This window comes from Gekko japonicus, unplaced genomic scaffold (assembly GCF_001447785.1).
Source record: "Gekko japonicus isolate JY-2015 unplaced genomic scaffold, Gekko_japonicus_V1.1 scaffold802, whole genome shotgun sequence".
NCBI classification, from domain to species: domain Eukaryota; kingdom Metazoa; phylum Chordata; class Lepidosauria; order Squamata; family Gekkonidae; genus Gekko; species Gekko japonicus.
In genome coordinates, this window is record NW_015175994.1 from 441,796 (window position 1) to 468,707 (window position 26,912).

Here is a 26,912-nt window from a genome sequence, read left to right on the forward strand (position 1 = left end):
TACAAACCATTTTTTTTGGCAATATCTGCTTTTGCTTTCAATAAATGATCACATTTTTGTTTCTGATCTTGTGAGTTCTGCTGTAATTTGTATGTGTTCAGATGTATGTTCTAGTACTTTGACAAAGCTCCAAACAGGAATTCTGAAGGGACATGTGTCAAGTCAATTGACAAAATTAATAATATCTATTGATTTACCTCATTATATGCCTTTTTAATTTCTTCCATACGATTATCTTCATAACTCAGCTTTTCTCCCAGCAGAGGGCTGTATTTCTTCATGAAGTCTATGTTCTCCTGAATTTTTTCATTGGCAACCTCTATTTTTGTCAATTGATTTACTGCATCCTGCAGTTGTTGATTTTTATCCTCAAAATGCAATTGTAATTCTATAATATCTTGAGAACAATTCTCCCATTCTGCAGAAGAAAAATTTCTAGCTATACATCAAATTACATTTTTGTCAAATACAGATTAAATATATACAATGGTACATATTATGAAGTGTAGACACAAACACAGAAAAAATGGATTCATATCATGTGTCATTAAGATGACTGGACAATCAAGCATAAAGTTGTTTTCATTGGTTTTGATGGGTAGTCAAAGCTATCAGATGATGTATCCTTTTGCTAAGGGATCCTCCATGGCAAATATCAAGTATTTAAAAAAGAATACAAGAATTAAAAGAATAGCAAAAGGAGCTAGCTGCGCATTTGTCTTGCCCGTTAACTCACTGCCTTCTAGATTTGAGTCCAGTAGCACCTTAGAGACCAACAAGATTCTCAGGGTATATGTTTTTGAGAGTCAAAGCTCTCTTTGTAAGATACTAGACTCTCAAATAGGGATGGCACGAAATGGTTCACAAACCGAAGTTTGTCACAACATTTGGCTGGTTCATGGTTCATGAACCGATGTTTGTGGAAGGGTGCCTGGCACAAAAGTTTCATGGACTTTGGTGCTGTTTGTGGCAACTTGTGAATGGATATATTTCCAGAGAGACTGTTTCCGCTCAATTATACTGTTTATAATACTACAAGGGAACAGGGGGGTGGAATTCTCCAGCCTTGGAAACACCAACAGAGAGTTCCAAAACTCTCTAAAGCATAAAAGACACTGCTGGCTGCCAATTACAGATTTCCCAGAAAGCTATAAATATGCTCAGCTCAGCTCCACACCCTTTTGTTGGCTGTTTGAATCAGTTACACAGAGAGGAAGGGAACTTGTTATAAAGTCAACTAGCAGACCACATTAATCTATTCTCTCCTGACTGTGAACTCCTCTTCCCTGCTGGGATTTGGGTGTTGGGTGTACTTAGGGCTCTGAGCCACCCTGGACAGGCTTGGGGGGCAGAAACCTATACACACTGCTGTCAGAGTTCTCCTCTCCAGAGAGTGTTAACAATTGCTGGTGTCTCTGGACAGTGCTGCTAATAACTCTTGCCTCTGCAGAGAGCCCCAGGGCCAGGAATGGATCAGGAGCAGCAGGTTCCAAGACCTCTGGTGATGCCATGCTAGGGCCAGGCTCCAGTGGCCTGGCAGGATGGGTTTGGTGAGCAGGGGTGGGGGCCTGTGGTACACAGGGGGTGGAAGACTTCTTCCCCCCATGACAAGCACCCTTCGCATCCACTTTCACCCTCACGGCACACAGAGGTGTTCACACTCAGGAGGGGTGGGAGGGTTAGGGTCAACCGTGGATTTATTTCGAATGCATGGGGAATCGGACACCCAGCCAGCCTGACAGGTGTTTCCTATGTGGAGAAGAATACACTACAGTGTTTCAGCCCTTGAGGAGGACCGTGAGCATTGTGGGCACCAGGCACACTTCCCTTGCTTGCCCAGTGTTGCCAAGTTGTTGTTATAGGGTAACTTTTGAGGAGCCCCTGTTGGAAGTCTCTTGTCATGTTTGCCTTTCTAATGCTGCATCCAGGCCTATAGGCCTGGTGGGGCTTTGGGGGGCTCTGCCCCCTTTCTTAAAGCCACAGCCCCACAAGATTTTCTCACAAAAAAGTTTTAATCATTTTCCTACAGTATTTTAAAGGTGCATGCTCCCATGCTGCCATGATGAGAACACAAAAGACCTGGGAAGTTTTTAAACTGCTCCAGAGACCCAGCAGACTTTCCTCCTGGCTCAAAGGCTCCCTCCAGTCAGTGGCTGCCAAGGTAAAGACCAGGAGCCAGGCAGCCACTGCTCAGTGCTGCCTCCCCCCCACTCAGCTTGCTGCCCAAAAGGAACCTGTTGGTGGGGGAGGCCTGTGGAGGAGGCTTGCATGCCACACTCCTCCTTAGAGGAGCTGGTCTTGCTTACCGATCGAGGCTTTGTCTGGGAGGAGCTGTGTGGTGCAGCACCCCTGCATGACTATCCTTTCTTCAGGACCGTTTGTTCCCCAAATAAAGTGGTGCCCTCTTCTCCTCCCCCCTTTGCCATAACCCTTCTTCTCCCCCCTGCCACCTCCCTCCCTTGCTCTGTGGCCCTGGAAGGGACCTGGAGCTTCTCCGAGCCCTTTCTCACAGGAGCATTCGGGAAAGCTGAGGGTTTTGCGAGGCCAGAGATGGAAAGCTGGGCTTTGGAGTCCTGCACAACAACAACAGCCACCACCTCCTGCCCATAAAGTGAGGTTTGATTTTTTTTTATGTCAGCCCCAGCCTCCTGCTCAAAATTTTCTACCTACGGGCCTGGTTGCATCACTTAAAATGGAAAACTCTTATTTGCACTGGTCTGTTGTGGCTGGGATGCCTGCCAAGCTGTCATTATGGGGTAACTTTGGGGAGTCCCTGTTGGAAGTCTCGACATGCCTGCCTATCTGTCCTTCCAAATCTGCCCTTGGAGAATTGTGGGTGGTCCAGCCAGCCCAACTGGTGTTGTGGGATAACTTTGGGGAGCCCCTGTCAGAAGTCACTTGTCATGTCTGCTTTTCTGTCATTGCATCACTAGTCCCTTAAAATTGAAAACTCTGATTTCCACTGGTTTGGTGTGGCTGAGGTGCCCGCCAAGCTGTCATAATGAGGTAATTTTGGGGAGTCTCTATAGGAAGTCTTGCCATGTCTTTCCTTCCAAATCTGCCTTTGGAGAACTGTGGGTGGCCCAGCCAGCCTTATCGGTGTGTCTTTTCCTCAGCATAATAGAAGTTGCCACAGACTGTGTCAGCCCTAGGAAAGGGGCTCTGGGAGTTGTGGGCACTGGGCACTCTTCCCTTGCTTGTCTGGTGGGGATGGTGTGCTCACCAAGCTGTTGTCATGTGGTAACTTTGGGGAACGCCTGTTGGAAGTTTTGTTATGTATGCCTTTCTGTCATTGTATCACTTTAAATGGAAAATTCTTATTTCCAGTGGCCGGTGGGACTGGGGTGCCTGCCAACCTGTTGTGGGGAAACTGTGGGGAGCCCCTGTTGAAACTCTGGGGATGTCTGCCTTTCTGTCCTTCAGAATCTGCCTTTGGAGACTTGGGGGGGAGGCTGCAAGCATAGGGTGGATTGCTTGCCTTGCTTTGAGTGTCTGGCTGGTGGGGTCTGCCCAGGTGAAGCTTCCCTGCGAGTTTTGTGTCACTGGCTTGTTTCTGAGTTGTTCCATAGACTCCTGGCTGTAAATGCAGCTGTCTTTTCCAAAGAGAGCACTGGGGAAATCTTTTTGGGGGGGTCCATAACAACAACCCCAGAAATGTCATCCACCCCAACTCGCAGAGATTGTAGAAGAACGGGTGGCAGGATGAGGTTCCCTGTGCATTTTATGTGTGTAGCTTGCAGGGGGTCCATTCTATACACTTCTGAACCTGTGCCTGACATTTTCCCCAAATGCACTTTCCTGGCTTGACCTGTTGGGTTTGCAGTGCACAGCGGTAATGATTCTGCTGTGCACATTGCACTGGTTCTGCTGGGCTGCAATATGCCCCCCTTTTCAGTTTCTACTTCAGAGATTCTCAGTGACTTTGATTTCTGTGGTGCTTCTATTGCCCTTGCTCCTTTTTTTGCTGTTTCTTCCCCTCCAGTGAAAACAATGGATGGGAGCACCTTCTTTGGTGGGCCATAACTCAGACCCCATAAATCCAATTGTCACCAAACTTGGAGGGCAGGTAGAGTCAGCTGGAGATCTGCTATGAGTCTGGTGTCTATAGTCTGTAGAGGATCTGTTACATACACTCCGAGTCTTGAACTTCCTGAACTTGTGCCTGTCATTTTCCCAGAAAGCACTTTCCTGGGGTACCTTCTTTTGGGGGGGGGCTGTAATTTGGACCCCATAAATCCAATTGTCATAAAACTTGGAGGGTAGGTAGACAAGAGTCAGCTGTAGATCCCCTGAAAGTCTGGTGTCTCCAGCACACTGGGTGCTCTACCACATCACAAATTTCACAAACAAAACCTGGTATCAAAAAGTTCCCCCAGTCCAGCTTCAATACCAGAAGCAAGAAAAAAAAGGGGGGGGGGGGGGGGGAAAAGAAAGAAGTAGAGCACAGACAGAAAAGGTGTGTCAGGGAGGAAATTTTATCTGTCCTGACACACAAACTGGTTTTTTGTTTAAAAATAGGTTTCCACCTTTTTTACATGTGAGTGCAAGTAGTTGCCTGCCTTTTCCACTTCCCCAGGCTAATAGCAGATGGGATGGGAGTGGATTTGTGTCAAGAGGCACTACTGTTTGAGAGCTTTTACATAAAATTACAAGTGTTACAAAATCTCCAATCCTGAACCAACAGTCCCCCCCCCCAACACAGATAATGTGATCTTTCCTCATTACCTATCTCTTGCATCTCATCTAGTTTGGTTTCTGTGTGTGTATACTACTGGATAGTGAGAAATCTTACCCTCTGTTTTGAATCCCTTTCTAGGTAATCTGCTATCTAGGCGTGCTGCCTACTACTGGAGGCAATCTGTGGCCTCTTCCCTATTTGTACAGCAATGAGTTTTCCTCTGCCCTTTTAGGGCAGTAGGCAGGCTGAAGCTGCCTACTAATCACAGAGGATGGCAAACAGTAGCACAGTGCATCTGTCCCCCTCAGTCTTCCCTGCCTGTATGTCTATGGTCCTTTCTGCACTTGGATCTTATCCCTGGTTTTATCAGAGTTCAACTCGCAACACAATACCTTGCATTTATCCCTGGTTATAGCAGCATCTGTTTATCCCGGGAAAAGTGCGGGGCAAAACCAAGGTGACCTCAATGTAATGTGGAAACAAAAAATACCCCGACATAATTACAGGGGTGAACTCAAGTGTAGTGTAGAATGTAAGTTTGGGGACAGGGTTGAACCAGGATTTAAGGTCTAGTGTGGAAAGGACCAAAGAATACTTTCCCCTGCATGGAGAACTGGCAGGCTGGCAGAGCCTATAGCTTCTCTCTCCATCCTTCCCAGCTTGCAAAGTAGACCAGCGGCCTATAAGGAGGAAGGGTTAGTCATAGTCAATATTCCTATGACAATTTTGCATTGCTTGCTTCCAGCAAGTACAAGAAAAAACTTTCTACTATGGATGTGCACCTTGGGGAAAAATTATTTCCAGTTTGGTATAGTGGTTAAGTTGTTGTTGTTGTTCAGTCGCACAATCGAGTCCGACTCTTTGCGACCCCATGGACCAGATCACACCAGGCTTTCCTGTCTTCTGCCGTCCTCTGAAGTTGGCTCAATTTCATGTTCGTTGCATCTATGATACTGTCTAACCATATCATCCTTTGCTGTCCCCGTCTTCTTTGACCTTCAATCTTTCCCAGCATCAGGGTCTTCTCCAGTGAGTGCTCCCTTCTCATTTGGTGGCCAAAGTATTTGAGCTTCAGTTTCATTATCTGGCCTTCCAGTGGTTAAGTACGCGAACTCTAATCTGAGAGAACCGGGTTTGATTCCCCACTCCTCCACTTGCACCTGCTGGATGACCTTGGGGAAGCCATGGTTCCATCAGAGCAATTCTTGAAAGAGCTCTCTCAGTCCCACCTACCTCACAGGGTGTCTGTTGTGGGGAGGGGAAGGGAGACGCTCTGAGACTCCCTTGGGTATTGAAGGGCAAGGTATAAATCCAATCTCTTCTTCTTCTTTTCAGGACCCATTTCCCAGCATCCTGGAAAATCCCAGATACCATCCAGACCCAGATACCATCCAGAATATATCCAAAAACACTAGTAAGGTATTTCCGAATATGTAGTCAGACTGGATATATCCGAATGCACATTCCTACTTTCCACTATCTGTCTAATGTGTGCAGCCCCAGGTAATTGCCAAACTCAGTCAGACAGAGTAATGATAGGGTCACATTGGTACTACTGAGGACAGAAATGCCAGTTGGGATGATCCTATATGATAGGGAAGATGGGACAGCATCTCTAGTGGTAAAGTCCCTATCATGCACACATCTGCTGGGTAATTCCCCTTGCTGCTCTTCCTACCTCCCACTGCCTGTAAAAGAAAGCCAAATGAGGCATTAGAACAAATGTCAGGTCAAAAGGCTTCCAGCCAGGGAGTAGCCGTGACCAACTTCTGGGTCAGTACCCAGTGCTCGCCATCTACCTGCTCAAAATTTGAATATTTTTACCCTTTCCAATATAAAAAAATATTTTGAAAGATGGCACCTAAAGGTGGTAAGAAGGGGAAACAGAAAGGAGAAAGTGTTTTGCATTTAACAGTTTTTCCCACCCCATGTGTAATGCTGGGGAGGGGCAAGCTAATGGCTGAAGAAAGCCCGCTTACTACAAATTTTTTAATGCAGGTGCTAACCAAAGAATGTCAGGACCTGAGAAATGATATTACAGAAATGCTGAAACCAGCGTTTCAATGCATGGACAGGTTTGAAGAGCTCCATAAACAGACAAACCAAAAGGTAGAGAAAGCTCTCAAGAAAGTTACTGAGCTTGAGAGTCAATTACCTGTGAGAACCTCTGATGCTTGGGCACGGGAACGTATTTTGTTTTTGGATTATTGTAGTTGTGAGTTGTGCCTAAAGTTCAGGGGGGTTAAATCAAACGTTGAAGGTGGAACAGAGTTGAATATATTTATGGTGAATTGGTTAGCGGGCACTTTAAGCCTTGAAGTTGGTGTTACGCCCCTTCTACAGAGAGCTTATTGCATCAGTAAGGTATGTGATGAATCGACTTCCTCATTATATACTAGAGATATACTGGTAGAATTTAAGGACTTTTGAACACGGCAGAGGATTCTTGCAGAGGCTAGAGAGAGATGCAGTCTTAACTTCCAGGGTTTGAAGATTCAAGTTTTTCCAGATCCCCTCCAAATTTTTAAAGATTAGAAGAGATCTTAAAGACATCACTGCTAAACTGCGGGATTTAGGAATAGTTAGCTTCATTTGGGCAAGTTGTGTGTCCAACACAGCTCAATCTCTTACACTGCCTGCGACTCTGCTTCAGGTGAACTAATGCTGGCCACCTTAAATTCTTTTCCTGAATCACAAGAAAATAGAGCTGGCAAAAGGAAAGAATGCTCTCCTCTTACACCAATCAAAACAACTCAAGTCTATACTCCTGAAGGCCACAAAAAAAAATTTTACGCTTCAAGAGCGGTGGGACTGTGGCAAGTATCTGGGTATGTTCCCCCAAGGTTTAATTGGTCCTTGGAAGGAGGGATTTTCCCCACACACTCCTGACCCTTGAGGCCTCCAAGGACTGAGTTTAATTATTTGCAGAATAATTTAGTTCAAAGATTAATTTGGTAATATATTGTAAATCCATTATAATGAGCTAAGATAGTTAGAGAATCTCATAAACATTATCATGTAATAATTTTGGGAGAAGAAAGAAGATGAAGAAGATATGAAGATAAAGTATGCATGTGAAGTTTTGTTTTTCATAATACTAATGATTTTGGTGGTATTGTTAAATTATAAAATTCTTACTTCAATAAAACAAAATGCCCCCCCCAAAAAAAAGGCTTCCAGCCATTCCTGTGTGTCAGATATAATTTTATATTCAGGTGGATAGCCTTGTTGGTCTGAGGCAGCAGAACAAAGTTCAGATATAATTTTGTTTGGGTTAGGAATACTTATTGTATATAGAGAAGGCATGTGATGTGGGTAGGTAGTAGTAAATAGTAAAGTTCCTATTTGTGATATTATACAGTCATGGAGACCCAAAGAAGTAACAGGACCACTTCAAACACCATGGTGATGTTCTCTTTTGCTTGCAAATCAGGAACTGGGTACTCACTCATGTTACTGTTCTTACACTCACACAGCAGATGCAGGTGTGTTCAAAACAAATCCAGTTATTAGCAAGAGGACACAGGAATGGGAATAACTGGTTGCAGGACAAGGGAGTTCATGCAGTCTATAATTCTAACTGACAAACAGAACTAACACTGTACTCCTTGATGCAGGGAGTGAAGAAGGATCAGCATGTGAGACCACATCCCTTTAGGAATAATTATATTGCAACCTAAGCAAGTCAGACTTGCTTCATTTGGAATGTATTGTGTCGGGTACTGTATAATCCCTATGAGTCTCTGAAGGGGATGGTAAACAACTTCTTCCCTGTCAAACTCTTCCTGACATTCTCAACACTGAGGACAGACAACTGTTGCCTCATGATTGCTTTACTAAGATTGTGTCAATCAGAACAAATTTGTAGTAATCCATGTTTCTTTTCTGCTATCACTGGGGGGTGTGTGTGTGTGTGTGTGTGTGTGTGTGTGTGTGTGTGTGAGAAAGAGAGAGAGAGCACGCATCAAGAAGGTCCAGTCAGAGTTAAGATGCATAAGTGAAGCTGAGATTGTATCAAGGTGGCAAAATCAATGAATGGCAGCAAATTAGGACACAAATGCGAGAACTAACAAATGAATGTGAGAACGAAGCCTGTGTCCAGTGGCACTCCCAAGACCAACCAAGCTAAACTCGGTACATGTGAAAACAGAGAACCTAAATCTATATAGGAGGTCAGTTCAGTTTCTTTAAGCTGTGCAATGTGTCAGAATAGCCCCTAATGTGGGCAACTCCAAAAGCAACCAGTATAACCTATATTTATATATGAAACACTTGATCCTTCAGGGTTTTGGTGACTGCAGCTGGGATGGTGTTTGCTTCTGCTCCACTGTCCAGTTTAAGAGAGATTGGGAGGAATGCTATTGCAACTTTGCTAGTCCATGCATTAGAAGGATCACTGACCCTGGAAAACTGTTGATTGGACACAGAACCTGTAAATAACATGGTCATGCCTTTTTCTAGCTTTGCATTGTTTTCCTTCAGCCTGCATGCTTTTGCAAAACTTTTTTCCCCTGGGGCATTAATAATAATTTTTTTCAAAGGCTGGACACTGCACGGGACTGTGTGCAGTCCCACATTTATTAAATTCTTGTTTGTGCTTGCAGTGGATATTTTGCTGAGAGTTTTCCTTCCCTGTGCAGGGGCCTGGTGAATTGCATGCAGTGCTGTTTCTGCACACACATATATAATCTGGGCACTGGAACGACCTTATATCCATAGCCTGCTCAAAACTGAGTGCAGGTTTTTCTAAATGTTTTTCCTTAAGTGTTCAATCTGTTATGCTGAACACAATTTTGTCCCTTAGCACAAGGTCCGAGATGGGCCAAATTGGCAACACTGGGGTTTTTCTTAGCTCAATGACAAAATCATCTATTTCAGCAGCATTATTATATTGTAATTAACAGAATTGGTATTTCTTAAACACAGGAATTTTTCCAGGTTCATGGTAAAGTTTGGAGCTTTAAAACCTCTGCTAAAGTTTCCTTGTCAGGGTCTGCAAACACCCATTGCATATTATTGTAATTGTCTTGGGAGGTGTTTGTTTGCCATGAGAACAAGTGGCACACTCCAGAACAAGTGGCACTGTGGCAGTGCAAGCATGCCACAGTGCAACACAGAAACCCCAAAAGACCAACAGGAACAACATTTATACAGGCCCTGCCCTGTGCAACCAGCAGGGATGCAGCAGGTCAGGACAGGGTAGAGTTGGGTAGAGTTGACTCTCTCTCCCCTCTCTCAAGCAAGGAAGGTGGTGTGCAAAGCAACACCACCAACCTTGCAGGCTGCACATGCATGCAGCAATTGGCTGAAACTGGCCTCCCCCCTGTTGTTCTGGAGGGGTCACATTCAATGCTCCCTCTAAGCTGCGGAGTCTTGTGAGCAAGAATTCTACTTGGTGAGCTACTGGCATTAAAGTTGTGAGCAAGCGATTTGGCTACTGATGGAATTATTTTGCTCTGGATCCATCCTTCCTGAGTTAAGACAAAAATGTGTGAGCTGGAGGTTAAAAAACTGTGAGCTAGCTCACACTAACTCAGCTTAGAGGGAACACTGGTCACATTTCCAAAACAGAGCACTAATTTCTATGTTAGGTCTCAAACCACACTTGGAACCAAGTGCAGGGTTGCTACACCTCCAGTTAGCTTCTGTGACCAACTGTTGCAATGCACACTCATTTACATTGACTAGAAATGTTGTTTCTACAGCATGACTTGGGCACATATTTGCCCAGTCAGCATGAGGATAGCTGAATAACCCATTTTAGTCACTTCAGTCACATCCTTTATTTTTGTCTCCATCTTGAGATCTGCCTTCTGATTTTGATCAGGGGCGACAGTTGAACCCCACTTTAAGTAATCCTTAGGGACTGCTATCTCCACCCATAGTGACTTTGTGAGGGAGTTTCTTCCCCTAATATTTTCTAGCTTACTTGACTCTATGCTGTCTTTCATATACACTGCAACGACGCCCCCAACACATCCCACCCTGTCCTGCCTATGGAATTTATTTCCAGGAATAAGAGTGTCCCTTTTATTTTTCCCATTCTACTAGGTTTATGAAATGCCCACTTAATCTACATTATCATTTAGCAACAAGCACTCTAGCTCCTCCCGTCTTGTCTTGGAGACATCTAGCATTGGCATATAGGCACCAGTATCTTGTTTCCCTCTGCACACTAAGTTCCTAGCTTTTCCCCTGGAAGTAATGAACTCATGAGTTATTTACTCATGCTGAGCTGTTCATGGCAAAAAATGTATGCATTTTTAAATACTGTTAACATGTCAGTTACATATAAGTGGCAGGGAAATAGTGTAAAAAAAGAAATATGAACAGTAATGAAAATAAGGCAGACCAAAACTAATGGCAATGGCAGTATACAGAATCAATAAAAGAAAGAAAATAGCCATATTGGTTCATCCCTTGTAGTAAGCATCAGCAGAAAGAGAATATGGAAGCTCCCAGAGAGAGTCACAAAACAGCTAGGTAAGGCTGTTGCTGTTAGGAGCTGTAATTAAACACAAACTTGCCGACCAGAGTTACCTGGTAAAACAGATGTTGCACTTTTGAAAGATAAATGGATTAAGCAAAGCAATTAATAGTGGTGTAGAGGACTGGCTGGGAGGGCAACTTTTCATAAAATTCTCCAGGTATTTAAAAAATCAGGCTTGACATATTCTGCCTGAGGTCAAAGCACTAGGTACACTCTTTGTATTTGTCTTACTCACTGATAAGCAGGCACATGTCCAAACTTTGATAAATGTCAACAGAGCTCAGAGTAAGAACAAAGTAAGCCCAGTCAATTTAATGTTCTTCCTGTTAAATATAATACGTTGGCATTGTATTAGTTTTAAATGTGCTTATATACACCTACAATAATTGTTATATTATGATTGATGTTCCAGTTTTATATGGTTTTATATGTTTATGATTAATTATTTGTTATTTGTTTAAAGTTAAGTTATTGAGTTATATTGTATGGTTATGGAGTTGTAAATGTTATAAAATTAAGAAAAAATAGAGTTTTTAAAAAAGAACAAAGTAAGCCCAACATCCCAATCTTATACTTAGAAGTAAATCCTATTCTGTTCAGTTGAAACAGTATCAGTTCTGAGGTCACTGCCTACCACCTTCACCTGCTCCCACCATCTCTCAGTGCCTCTTCCTGGAGCAGCTAACACTCCTTTCTTCCTCATTCCCCAGACATTTTAAACACAGTGCACCAAACCATGCATGCTAGCTAGGGCTTCTCAAACTTTCATGAGATTTCTCTTGTAAGAGTTTTGGGAGACCTATTGAGCATGTGGCTTACCATGCTGTGAAGATGCCTGAGAAAATGAGAAGGGAAAGAAAAAATACAAGCTGTGGGTCTTGGGTGGGGGGGCAGAGGTGAGGAGCAGGAGGCAGTGACAAGTGGGCAAATAAGGGGTGATGGCAGAGAAAGAGACTGCCTGCCCTCCAAATCTACAACTCAAGGCCACCACCTTACTATGCTAAGTAGGGCTTACTGTAAGGGCCACTAGACAATGCCACATCCCCAAGTCATATCAAGGACATGGCATCATTTTAAACTTTTCAAAATGCCAGGGGAACTCTGCTGGGGAACACAGCACAGTGGAATGAGGCGCTGCATTGAGGGGGGGGATAGGAGCATGGGGGGAGGGATAGGAGCAGGTGCTGGGGTCCATGGCATTTTGAAAAGTCAAAACCCAAGCTCTAAAATGGCACTACATTGCACTGGAGGATTTAGGGATACAGTACTGAAAATATCTAACACAGTTTACTGGTACAGCAGATAATTATACTCCCCATTTCTATAAGTATTTTCATACCTTCCTGAACAGCTACGGGAAGCTGTTGGAGCCTCCAAAGTGACAGGTAATCAGAATTTAGCTGTAGTTTTTTCTTACGGTGTCTTTCAACCTCCAAAGCTTCTTCAGCAGCTTTGCATTCATGTTCTAGTCTTGTAACTAACTCTGTAGCCTCCGCCAAAACATCTGTTGTTTTCTGCTTTAAAGGCTGTATATCTTTTTAAAAAATCAAAAATGTGGAAAAAATACACACAACAGCATTTCAGGTATATCTTGTTGGTTTATTATTTGTTATCCTGGTAAAATGCCTTGGGCCCCTTCTTGGAAGGAAAGGCAGGACATAAATATTCTAAATCAAATAAATAAACATCTCTAAAATGCACAATTTCAGCTTCATTTTCATCATGTTAACATGTTACACATGCTGTCCTAGAACTTAGTCCACTAAAGTACAGAATCTATACAGAAATCAACATTTCATTGAAACAGAAATTCTGCACTTATTGTCTTCCTACAAAAAACAACCACCGCCCCCATTTAATCAAGTTGTTTCCAACTCGCCCACACCTTTGTTCATTACTGAGGTCACTTCAGCTGTTCATACGTACATGAATGAAACATGAAGCAGAGTGAGACCACTGGTCTACTGAGACCAGTACTGTTTATTCTGACTAGCAACAATGCGCCAAGGCTTTTTATCTAATTCTTTTAACTCGAGATTGAACCTAGGACCTTCTCCATGCAAAAAAAAAGTTCTGTCACTGAGTGCTTGCCTCCCCATAGTCTAATCTGACTCAATTTGAGACATTTTTGCTGTGCAGGAATATATGGACAAGAGCTCACATTTGAACACAGTTTATTTCTGCCACAATCACTTGGATGAAAGATTTCTTTTATTGAATCAACCCAATTTGCTAAAATACCCACAAAAATTCTGGAACAAAATAGGAGACGTGGACCAAGATGTGGAGAAATGCATGGAAAAGTAAGATATCAAAAGTATCTAGGGTTGCAATCCTAATAGCACTTTCCTGGAAGTAAGTACCAATGAATAAAATGGAACTTACTTCCAAGTAGACTTGCTTAGATTTGTTCCCTAGATATCCTTGTTTCAAGCTATGGAGATGGGATTATACCTTAGAACTATAATTTAACTAACTTTCTAAGCAAAATCAATTTCTTCCACAAATACCAACTTGAGGAAAAACAGACAAGGATGACAGTTTACCATTCACTTGAATGGTTTACTATGAGCAATGCTCCCTCTAAGCTGTGGAGTTTTGAGAGCAAAACGTCTACTTTGTAAGCTACTGGCATCAAAGTTGTGAGCAGGTGATTTGGCTACTGCATGAATTAGTTTGCTCTGGAGCTATCCTTCCTGAGAAGACAAAAATGTGTGAGCTGGAGGCTAAAAATCTGTGAGCTAGCTCACACTAACTCAGCTTAGAGGGAACACTGACTATGAGTATTATTACTTGTCTTAAAAACTTTTTGGGAGAGTTTCCACCTTTTCATTTCATGATTTACCAGTCAGACATAGATTTCACTGAGACTCTGGGAGTTTTAGTTGTGGATAATGGTTCATGAGTTCTAAAAAATGGACTAAGAGTTGAGCATGATCTGTACCCTCATATTTCAGCAAAAAGCAGCACACAGGAACAGCCCCAGGACAGCCAGAGCTCAAAGTCTGGGTACCCATGTGATATTTGAAACTAAAGGGAAGAGAGCAAATGATCAGCCCTGAACCTACAGTAAAGGCTGCAGAGAGGATTTTCAAAAGGCCCAATGCCACCGACCTCCCCAGGATTACCGTTTGTCAAGGATCATACAGGTAACAGGACTGTGTCCCTAGGGCCACATACCCAGAGTTCTAAAGACACGGCATTGGCTTGCCTAGCCCCCCTCTCACCAAACAAGTTCCATGGGCCCAATGGATGAAGGGACCCTGAAGAGGCCTGGCACCATGTCACTGTAGGTTTCATGTTGTGGTCAGTGTGGTATAGTGATTAGAATTTTGGAAAAGAATCTAGGAGACCCATGTTTGAATCCCCTCTGTTATGGAAACTTGCTGGGTGACCTTGAGCCAACCAGCCTCATGGAGTTGTTGTGAGGATAAAATGGAGGAGAAAAGAACAATGTAAGCTGGTTTGGGTCCCCATGGGAAAGAAAGACAGGTCATAAATGAAGTAAATTTAAAAAAAGACATTCCATGATTCTTATTCACCAGACAAGGAATTCATAGTGTCCTAAGAAGAAAATACTAAATCAACCCTCTCTTATGTACCTTATCAATGTATATTCCCAATAGGTACCCCTTGTTTGTTTAATGATATTCCAGATATCTGAAAATGTGTGGCTGTCTACCACCTTTACTGGTGAAGCAGGAGATTTAACATTAGAAAGCTGAACCGAAGATGATAATGGACCATATTTTGGGAACTTGCAATCTTCAGTGAGGGACCAAGTCAGGGCTCTACAGCTCTCAAAAATCCTCACCCATACACACTGCCTTACGCTAAAAAAATTGCTCACAGTACCGCATTCATTCTTAGGGCCACTTTCACATTCCTGCCATTTGGTGACTTATCTTTCTAGTACAAACAGTATTAGATTTAAGCCAACTAAAAAACTGGACCCCAAAAAATTCTGACAAAGGAAGTAAGTAATTATATTTACCGTTCCAATACACTGACACGTCAGCCTTCAGTTCAGAAGAGGCTGATAACCAGATATCTTTAGTTTCTTCAGCAGTTTTCATATCTGAATACCTTAAAACAGAAGTCAACATTTTAAGTCTAGAATGCCTTCTCCTCATCTACACAGTACTTCTCTTTCTTCAGATCTTCTGTGAAGCTACTGGACTTATCACCTTCAATCTTCCAGTTCCCATTCCCAAACAAAACAAACATATATGCTGTAATTGCTCACATTCATATTTTCTTACCCTTACCTCTCATTCCTATCACCTCTGTTATTACCCCCTATTTCTTGATATTCTTTGAGCAGGAATCTCTTATTTTGCTTATGATACACCACAAAGCAATTTTTTGAAAAATGGACTGGATCCATTATTTTCTGCCAGCATGAATCACTTGTATAAGCAGAAAGGAGCTGGTTTTCATCAACTGTCTTTTACTGTAACCCATTAAGCTCTACAAAATACTGTTATCGGGTGGGGGGATAAGGTCAATAGTGGGGAAATCTGTAAAACTTGTCCCTATCCTCTACTGGTAGAAAACAACCTTTAGATCCATCTCGATACAACTAAAGGTCAAAACTACATCTTATAATTTGTAATGTGTAGTAGAGGAATCCCCAACATGGTGTCCATGGGCACCATGGTACATGACACCTTTTCTGGTGCCCGCACACATGTTTTTAAAAATTGGATAGGCACAGTTGGGGCTTTTGCCCAGCAAGGCTTTTGACTGTCTGTGCAGATTGATTTATTTATTCATTTTATTCTATTTATATCCTGCCCTCCCAGCATAGCAGGCTCAGGTCAGGTTCCATCAAATTGAGTAGAAAATACAATATACAAAAAATAAAACAGTTAAAACACCAATAAAATACAACAGCATCATTCATCCCGTGCAAGTTACAGTCAAAGTTAAAGCCTCACAGATGTCATCTCTTTCAAGATTTGGTCCCTGGGTGGTAGGGCAGTTCTGACCCACTGAGAGGAGGCCCAATAGAGAGGCAGGGATGTCTGCTGCCCTAGTTAAAAGCCTAGTGGAAAAGCTCTGTCTTGCAGGCCCGGCGGAACTATAAAAGGTCCTACAGGGCCCTAATCTCATATGGGAGCTCATTCCACCAGGTAAGGGCCAGGGCTGAAAAGGCCTTGGCCCTAGTGAAGGTGAGATGGACGTCCCTGGGGCCGGGGACCACCAGAAGATGTTGGCTGGCAGATCATAAAGCCCTTTGGGGCTTGTAGAGGAAGAGACGGTCTCGCAGGTATGTAGGCCCCTGGCCGTATAGAGCTTTAAAGGTAAGCACCAACACCTTGAAATGAATCTGGTACTCAATAGGTAGCCAGTTCATGCAGCACTGGGTGGATCCATGTCCACAAAGACAATGAAGTCAACACCATGTCACTGCGTTCTGCACCAGCTTTAGTTTCTGGAGCAGAATCAAGGGAAGTGAACATTGCATGGGTCACTGTAGCCAGATCCCGGGGAGTGAGATATGGGGCCAACTGCCTGATCTGTCTCAGATGGAAAAAGGCAGACCTGGCAGTGGTGGCAACCTGGGCCTCCAGAGTTAGTGAGGCATCCAGGAACACCCCCAGGCTCTTCTTTTTTGGCACCAGCACCAATAGGGCCCTGTCAAAGGTTGGGAGCCCAATCCCCAATTCCAATCCCCCATGACCCAGGTACAGGATCTCCTTCTTCAATTGATTCAATTTCAAACTGCTCTGTTGTAACCAACCAGCCAGGTGGCCATCCATCAGTAGATAGAGCTGGATGTTATCCGCATACTGGTGGCAACCCAGCCCATACCTCCGGATAATCTGGGTGAGGGGGTGCATGTAGATATTAAACAGCATTGGGGAGAGAATCGACCTCTACAGCACACCACATTCTAGCAGGTGTCACTGAGATAATCCCCCCCCCAAGTGCCACCCTTTGTCCCCGAGCTTGGAGAAAGGAGATCAGCCACTGCAAGGCAAGCCTCCTTATCCCCACATTGGTGATGCAGTGGGTCAACAGATCATAGTCAACTGTATCGAATGCTGCTGACAGATCAAGAAGTATCAGCAGTGCCGATCCGCCTCAGTCCAGGTGTCTTCGGAGGTCATCCACTAAGGCAACCAGCACTGTTTCCGTCCCGTGGGCAGGGTGAAAACTGGACTGGAAGGGATCCGGAGTATTAGCATCCTCCAGGAAAAACTAGAGCTGTGTTGCCACCGCCTTCTCCACTACCTTACCCAGGAACGGTAGGTTAGACACTGGGTAGTAGTTTATAAGGACCGTAGGGTCCAAAGCAGGTTTTTTTTAGGAGGGGGCAGACTACAACCTCCTTCAATCCCTCTGGGAAGGCTCCCATTGATAGGGACAGCTCTCCCTCAGAGGGGTCCGCACCTAATCAGCACAGGCTATCACCAGTCACAATGGGCAAGGATTGAGGGGGCATGTAGTGGGCTTCACAGCATCCAGGACCCTGTCAACTTCTTCCTGGGTGAGCAGACTGAAATGGTCCAACACTGGACCTGAAGATGGCCAAGGAGCTTCCAGTTCCTTTATTGTATCAAGTGCAGCTGAAAGATTATGGCGGAGTGACAAGACTTTATCTGCAAAATGGCTTACAAATGCCTCACAGCCTATAGCCAATTCTCTAGCATTTGGAAATGCCACAAGGATCTTTACTGTGCGACTGAGCTGGGGCAACCATTTTTATGGCTGACGCCACTTTCTGCAGCAGTAATTTTATGATGGTCATTTTGCAGCTGCACCCACCACACTGTGTCAGGATTCCAAAGGTCCCCATAGGCTTAAAAAGATTGGGGACCCTTGGTGCTACTGGAATGCTATTGGATGCATGTTTTTGAATCACTATTTTCCCTCCTTTTTGGCACTTCTTACCTCCACTCTAGCATTAATCCCAAAATATTAATGGGCACCACCAGCTAAAACTGTCTCATGCTTAGAATAATTTTCTTGTCTTAGAGAAATGTGCTGAGGAGCTGTGGCTCATCAGCAGAGCATCTGCTTGGCATGCAGAAGGTCCCAGATGTTCAATCCTTGGCATCTCCAGTTAAAAGTATCAGGTAGTAAGTGATGAGAAAGACCTCTACCTGAGATTATGAAGAGGTGCTGCCAGTCTGAGTAGACAATATTGACCTTAATGAAACGATGGTCTGATTCAGTAAAAGGCAGCTTCGTGTGTGTGTGTGACTTGAGAACACCTACCAGTTTTCTAAAATCCACATTATACTTCCATACAAAATAGAGGACATATTTGGTAAATTCATATTGTGTAATTTCTAATGTTAAAATGATGCCTCAAAAATACAGACACACAATCATAATATCCTTACCATGGAATGTTCTCCAGCTTACATAAATGATCATACTGCAAGTATAAATGAGAAATTTCAGTAAATCATTTACATGTTAGAATTTGTTTTCAATGTAGAATATTGTTACTGTACATTATAAGACAACTACTAATACATATATAAAAAGAATTATTTTAAAAACTGCTTTGTGAGCCACAATTTGATTTCATACACACATATCCATTTTTATTTGCAGTCCTGCTATAACTTTTGGGGTATATATGAGGTACTGCATATCTGAATGTTGGCTTCCTGAACATGGCAAGCCAAGTAATGGTAATGTTTACAAACATACTACAATTTCTTAGAGAAGTGAAACTTGATTATTCCATTATCACCCTGCTAATTAAGGAATAAACATCTGCCATGAGTATCCATATTAACTAATTGGTAACTATTTTATTTATTTATTTGACTTTTATCCCACCCTCCCCTGCACTGCAGATCTCAGGGCGGGTTACAACAAAAAAAATAAAGCAATCAATTAAAACATCATTCCAATATTAAAACTATAGGAACAATTACAGTACCCCAGATGGCAATCTAGCAGTTGGGGAGTGCTCCCAGAGTTTCTGCATGTGGATATCCCCACAATGGACCAATTTCTGGGCAGTGGGCAAAGACTGTCAATACATCAGATGGAACAGTGTAGACAAAGCAGCAGGGTAGAGCAGGGGAGGCCAATGTACTTTAGACACCTGCTGCCTCAGCCAAAGGCAACACTCAGCAAAGTTGTGTAACTAAGGAAAACTGGAGCAAAGGATCAACCTTTGTGCTATTTGTGATTTAATGTATAAGGAAAAACTCAATAGATAGTGAGCTTAACATTAGTCCGGTTTTGCTGATGTCAATAATGCTTTGAATCCCGCTGAACCCTTACTTCAAAGTATTTTTATTCTACATTGCAAAAAAAAGGCATCAGTTCAGTAGCTTCATCCTTGATCAAATACCAAGCCTACAAAAAAGTTTTTTTGCAGTGAGTGGGCCCTAAGAAGGTCTGACATAAGCATCAAAAACCTAAAAACAAAAACAGAATATATATAACTTACTAAATAATTAAAATAAGTTAAAGTTTTAATAGAATGGAAAAGTAAGCGGCAATGTTTGCCACTCTTCTCTGTACTTTCGCACTCATTGGACAGAATGCCCAAAGTCAGAAAAGAGCTCACATTGAACTGAGTAGCTGAACAGTGCCTAGACATGTTTATTCTTTTATCTCTATAAGTAAAAGGGCCAGAAACTTGGGTTTTACCCTAAACTGAAAGCTGAATATTCAAAGAAGCAGCCAAAAGCATCTCTGAGAGGGGCAGAAACTCACAGCACCTCCACTATGGCTACAATCTTGCCAAGGGCTGGTTTCCTTCAGGGTCAATCCTTTGAGGCACTGTACAGGTAGCAGTCTTAAGTGTCACTGCTTGGCTCTCCAGAAGCTGCTCGAGGATAGATAAACAGCATTGGTGGAATCCATGATTTCTTAGAGACTGGTTTAGCAACAATAACAAAAAGAGTCCACACAGCTGTAAGATTTTTTTTTTTAACAGAAAAGCCTTTTTATGTGCAAGTAGCCCAGCTTAGGACAGCACTGTTTCTGGATCCCATCTCATCTATGACAACTATTTGTGTCATGGCCATGAAAGCAAATTTATTTTATCAAATTATAAGAATGACTCAAGAATCAAAAGTCCAACCAATAAGTATGCTTGGGACTGATGTCTAGTTCAGACATTCAGTCTATAACCTCAAACACACTTACTGGGTAGTAAATTATATTGAACTTGGTGCTTGCTTATTTTGAAAACTATCCTACTGAACTTCCCAATGAATCAATGAGATTTACACCCAAGAAACTGTGCACAGGATTGCCATTATAATTTTTTGAAGTACCACTCATCCTTGTTCAAAATAAACTTACAAAACTAAACACGCCTCTTCTATGCATTATAACTATGTAAGAAACAGGATAACTAGATAGATTATACTAAAGTAGCTTAGATTATACTAAGGTAGCTTTAAGGCGCTCCCAAACAAGTGGAACATTTATTTATTTATTTATTACTTTCAATTTATATCCCACCTTGCCGGCCAATAGGAGCTGCGGTGGCTCAAGTGGTTAAGACGCTGAGCTGCAGGCTGTGGAAGGTCAGTAGTTCAGCGGTTCAAGACCCAGGTGCCGCAAGACAGGGTGAGCTCCTGTCTCTAGTTCCAGCTCCTGCCAACCTAGCAGTTCGAAAGCAAGAAATTGCAAGTAGATAAATAGGGACCACTTCGGTGGGAAGGTATCAGCGTTCCGTGCGCCTTGGTGTTTAGTCATGCCGGCCACATGACCACGGAAACGTCTTCGGACAGCGCTGGCTCTTCGGCTTTGAAACGGAGATGAGCACCGCAACCCTAGAGTCGGATTCGACTGGCTTTCGAGCAAGGGAACCTTTACCTTTACCTTTTGCCGGCCAATCAGTTTGACATTTGCAGAGAAAATAAAGATAGCTTCAATTGCCTGTACCTCCTAGGAAGTATTATTCCATAATAGAATTAAATAATTAACTACTGACATTAAACTCCTACAAATATGTGTTACCTGTTGAAAGGATGCTTCCATTTTCACTTCTAAATCTTGAATGTGATGTATTGCTTTGTTAACACATGCAGATGGTGTATTTACAGCAGTACAACTACGTTGCTTGGCGGGGGAGTCCAACGACATCTTTTCATTTGCACCTAAAATGATTCAGGGTGGTGATAGGGGGGAGGGAAGCAAACATTTTAGAAGTTGCAATCAGCATGTGTGTATGAGCACTTTAGTTCCATGCTGTGATTCAGCTGTGCATGTGTAGCCCTGCTGATCAGCCGCTTGGTAGTATCCAGGTCTTCCTCCCAAACACCTGACTGGCACTACTGGCACTATTAACTATCTTACGGAGCTACTATTATTGGATAGAGCTTTATGAGTAGTTTGCAGCTTTTGATAAAATTCAAATTACACACAGTTTCAAGGGAGGAAAAAAACTTCTGGTGGCTGACTGGTGTTACTACAAGCTGACTGGTGTTACTACAAACTGACTGGTGTTTCAGTCATTGCTGCCCCAGTTCTGTGCAGCCTAGGTTTTTTTTAAAAAAATTCTTATTCAAAATTTGTATATACAGCATTGTTATTACAGTTTATATTTAGCAAAAAAGCCTAACACCAATAATTATGGCTAGGGGATAAGAAATGGCTGTATGTACATGGCTGTATGTACAAGTACACAAACAGCAAGAGTTTAACTTTCATTTTTCTTTGCCACCATTCCAAGCACAAAGCACTTTGTCTTTGAAAGTGGGAGCAATTGCAGAAAATGGTAGTAAACGTCCAGCTGTGTGTTCTCTCTCATGTTCTTGGCTGGTATGTTTGATCCTGAAGACAGACAGATAGGACCTAAGGATGCCAGGCTCCATGTGGAACCTGAGGATCTCCTGGAATTACAGCTCATCTCCAGTTTCCCCAGAGAAAATGGATGCTTGGGAGGGTGGACTCTATGGCATTGTACCCTACCCCACGTAGGGGTCCCAAATCCCCCCGGGGGGTGGAATTCCCCCCGGTTTCGAGCCCCGATTCCCGCTCACGCGGAATCGGGGCCCGGGGGAAACCCCACCCCCGTGTGTGTGTCACCCGGAAGTGACATCACACGCTGGGGGCGGGGCGACGCCATTTGAGGGGAAAACAAAGAGTTTTCCCCTCAAATGGCGTCACCCTGCCCCCAGCGTGTGACGTCACTTCTGGGTGACGCACGCGGGGCGCGTGCGCACTATGCGCGCGTGCACAAAGAGGACGCCGGCCGGGAGCCCCCCACTCCCGGCAAAAAGTGAGTTGGCAACCCTAACCCCACTCAGGTGCCTGTCCTTCCCAGGGTCCATTGACAAAGCTCTAGGAGTTTCCCAACCTGGATCTATGTCAGGGTGTGTGGCCCCAGATGGTTCATATGATAACTTTTATTGGATAGCTCTTTTTCTACGAAATGACCCCTGAAAAAATCTTATTGCTATGAGCATTTCAGGGAACTCTGTATTGCCTTTTCCTTACGCAGTCATTAGGGGAAAGCAGTTTTGCAATGAACAGGACGTACTTCTAAATAAATATGTTTAGGAATGAAGTGAAAATAACCAAGAAATATTGCTTCAACCATACAATGCATTGTGTGTGTAGTGTTTTACATTAATAAAACAGAAAATAGGAGGGAAGAAAATACTGAATATTACTACAGGTCTCAGTTTCATCAGGTAATGTAAATGCTTCTACATTCTATTTCACACTTCATTAAATAAAATTAAATAGTTAGCAACACAACATTTTAAATTGCTTAGTACTTCAAACTACTGTAGCAAGAATAATTTGTCAATATAGCTTTTAAAGACATTACATATTAAAATAACATTTCAAATAGGAATTTGGCACAAACAAAATTCTTCATTCACTGCAAGGCATAATGTTACATAATTGCTTGTAAAAAAATTAAGTTAGTGTGAAAACTAAGATATCACATGACCAAATAATGCAAGAGAAAGGTGGCACCTTCCATGATAAATTCCACAATTCATCAAAGTTCTTTAAAAATAAAAAAATATTACATTTCTAATCTATAATTATATAATTTATACTTCTAGTTTATATTTTAAATCCTTGATTTAAAAAAGAACAGGAAAACTTAATCTCTGTGAGTTTGACAGCTTATTGGTCACAACAGTAAAAATTCCCTCTGAGCTCATCAGGCAAGTCTCTACACCTGCTCCTTTGCCTTGTACATGTGTATGCCCTTGTGAAAACTATCCTACTCATGTAAGGCTTGCACATAACACAATCACTGGATCAGGGTGCAGATTTTATCTTTCAACTTTAAGTTCAATATATAGAGGAACATGTTTAGCTGTTGCCAGAAATAAAAAACATAAATATGCATAGTAGGATAGCATGTGTGCATATCATTCTCAAGGCCTAAACAGAATGAATCCCCGCATATAGAATAAATCTGTCAGTGTCAAATAAAACTATTTTAAAGTCAGCCTGCATTGAAATATCTTCAGCTTTGCCAAGTGCTTTGCTTTGGCTTTGAATAATTTACAGGAGGCGATGCTGTGCTTACATATTTTAGGACTTTTTCAATATTTTAATTGAGGTGCACAAATTAAAGCATGAAGAAGGTAACAGTATCCTTGATAAGTATATTATTTAAATATTTTGTACATATTAGTACATGGCATTTGATCATTAATTTTCTTTTACATTTCTAGCAGCAATTTTCACTGTTTTAAGGGACCATAGTGATGTGTAATTTGTACAAACATATGGAGCAATTATATTAAAACTAAGTCTCAATTTGCAGTTACTAAGGCAACCAGTACATCCAGAAAGAAGAATGGATAAAGCAAGTCACTGTCTGCTTTGGTGTGCTTTTTGTAAAAAAAAGAAAATAAAATAATGTTGATAGTAGTCCATGTCACAAAAATGAAAGGATTTAGAAGGAATCACAAGGAGTTGTCCAGCCCACAGGTGATAAAAAAGATAACTTTTTGCCAGTTCCAACATAACATTTTGTATCCAACAAAGGAGCCAGCTTGGTGTCGTGGTTAAGAGTGGTGGCCTCTAATCTGGAGAACTGGGTTTGATTCCCGACTTCCCCAATTGAAGCCAGCTGGGTGTCAAGGTAGCCCTGTCATGGATCTGAAATGTTCTCAGCTCTACCCTGTCCAGCCACTGTGCGCTATCTCAGGCTTGACCTTGTAGTCTCCAGCTGCAATTACTAGGCTGGGAAACGCAAAGGCTTTTTGCTAAGATTGCTTGCTTGCTTGGCCTTGTGCGCGAAGTATAACCATTGGCTTCTGCTCATTGGGGGGGGATGTTTGATTTCACTATAAGTCAGAGGCCCTTATACTAAAGGCTATTCCTGACACAAGCTGTATACGTGATCATTAGTACTGGATCCGTCAATAAACACTGATCTTATGAACGACCCTGAAACTGGGTGACCTTGGGCAAGTCACAGCACTCTGAGCCTATAAATAAGCATAGCTCACCACCTAGTGGTGCCAAAAAAGAGCTAGAGCTTCAGACAACTAAACAATCCTTCGGGATCTCCTGGCTGTTCCACACACAGTCCCATACAGTAAGTTTTTATTTATTTTGTATCCATTGGATAGCTTTTAAAATTATTCCCATGGATAAATATATGAAAATGTCATAAAATCAATGTATTCAACCATCTATAAAAGGTAGTTGGAATGCAGGGATATCATGAAAATCTGTTTCCAGCATGGATACTGTAATAAGCACAATATGGGTTGCTGTTAAGGGAGAAGCCATCAGAGGAAAATTCCTGCTAAATTTCTCATCTTCTGGTACTCCAAAAGCTTGCACATGTCAGCCAAACCCCCCTCAAACTGACTGTTACTTGCCAAGGTCATCTCAAGAGCCTGTTAATTAGTTCACATAGTTCAGCTGTAAATCTGGTATGGGAGAGGGGAACTTGCTGTCACTCTAGAAAGTTCCATGGAGACAGCACTGTGATTGGTTGGGAAGGTCAGGTGGTTATGGCTGGCAAAATCTATATTATAGACTATAGCAGAGAGAGAACATTCCCTTCTTCTCCCTTTTCTTCCACCCACCACCCTTGTTGCCTGAAGATACTCTCTGTAAGCTCTGGAACATCATGTTTTCGCTATAAGAGCCAAACAGATAGTTGTGAAGTATTATTAATTGTTTACTACATTTATAACCTGATTTTCTCCTCAGTGGGACTGAAAGCAGCTTAGATCATTCTCCTCACCTCCATTTTATCCCCACAATAACCCTGTGAGGTAGGTCAGTGTGACGACCCCTTTACTGGGGAGGTCTGGTTTCCCTTTAAAAGTGTACTTTGTGTTTTTCTCTACTGGGTAATCCGGCTGCCACCAGGAAATTTAAGGCTTTCCAAACCTTTATAATATAATATTCATCATTGGGTAGGTATATCGAGGATTTAAGCTTTCGAGGAACTATGTGGTCTGAGGAAAGATTCTTTCCAGAGCTGGTATACTTGAATGAAATAGGATTTATTTAAAGAAAGCATAAATATGAGGGTAGAACCATGTAACTAGTAAAGTAGGTATAACACACAGTCTGCTCCCTACTGACAGGGATTTTTCCTTAGGTAACTTTGTAACACTTTTTCCTTCAGGCCATATATGGTTACTGTTTCTTTATACTTCAACTTTTCATAACACACACAAGAAGGTCTCTCCTTCAGATTCCCGACTAAACTCATCCCACACAGGGATGGGTCTCACTCCTCTCATACACAGAACTTCTGCTTCTCTCACAGAAATCAGAACTTAACTGATCTTCATCAACTGTCATATCTAACTGACCCTCTTGATAGACATTCAAATCCTCCACACAGCATCCATTCCAAAACCCCTCCCCCTCTCTGTCACTCACCAATCATATCACTTGCCTGATTCCAGCACTCTAGATTATCATCACAGCCATGCAAACCAAACTTTTAAAGCCACACACACACAGTTAAACATGAAATCATTACAGTCAGGTTAAGAGTTTGTGATTCACCCAAGGTCACCCAGCAAGCTTCCATAGCAGAATGGAGGTTGAAACTGGGGCCTCCAAGATCCTAGCCCAGCAATCTAACCACTATACCACACAGGCTCTACAGTGTAATAACACAAATGAGAGGGCAGACAGAAAGACCCCATCCCATTGCCACTGATTCTCTCCTACAAATACCCCCCATATATGTCTGCACAGGATTTGGAACTCTGGTATCAGTGCTTCTTTTGTAAAAAGTAAGGTGCCAGTATCTCTCCCTTATATATAAAGCCGTAGTGGGCTCCAACATTCCAAATGCACACCTTTAGTGTTTGGCCGCAAGAACTGTCAGTCAGAAGACGCTGGCTGGGTTGACTGGCAGCTTTGTGCAGTCTCGCCCAGCATTCCAAGGTCTTTTGCATATGGAAGCTGATTGGACTTCACTCCATTCCACACCTCAAACTCCCCCCCCCCGCAAGGCAGTTGGAATTGTCAGTCGCATATGGAACCTACTGTATTCTGAGGTAAAATATGTCCTCACTCACAACACATCACTTCCCGATCAAAAGAAACAAACCCAATAACACAATCATGCCACATCACACAGAAGACAGATCACACCACAAGCAGAATACCACAAGGCAAAAAAAGATAGGAAAAGGTGCCAGCAGTCACCCTATTACTGCCACAGAGGATGGTGTGCAGATCCCAGGTTCATGTTTTAAAAGCTGCCTGGGGGACTAAGGACCATTCACACACTTTCAACCTTAACATACCTCATAGGGTAGTTGTGCGGATCATACGGGGGAGAGGATAATG

At 42.6% G+C, this 26,912-nt stretch overlaps 1 protein-coding gene across 1 annotated transcript in view; it reads right to left on the reverse strand.

Moving 5' to 3' along the window:
* CCDC178 (coiled-coil domain containing 178) overlaps positions 1 to 21,617 on the reverse strand; it is a 351,905-nt gene extending 330,288 nt beyond the window's left edge. The window contains exons 1-6 of the mRNA XM_015426392.1: positions 21,599 to 21,617; positions 21,135 to 21,259; positions 19,891 to 19,904; positions 15,163 to 15,290; positions 12,508 to 12,702; positions 198 to 418 (exon numbers count right to left, since the gene is read on the reverse strand). Of these exons, the coding sequence (XP_015281878.1) occupies positions 198 to 418; positions 12,508 to 12,702; positions 15,163 to 15,290; positions 19,891 to 19,904; positions 21,135 to 21,259; positions 21,599 to 21,617 (702 nt within the window). The remainder of the gene's footprint in view (positions 1 to 197; positions 419 to 12,507; positions 12,703 to 15,162; positions 15,291 to 19,890; positions 19,905 to 21,134; positions 21,260 to 21,598) is intronic.
* Between the last annotated feature and the right edge of the window lie 5,295 nt (positions 21,618 to 26,912).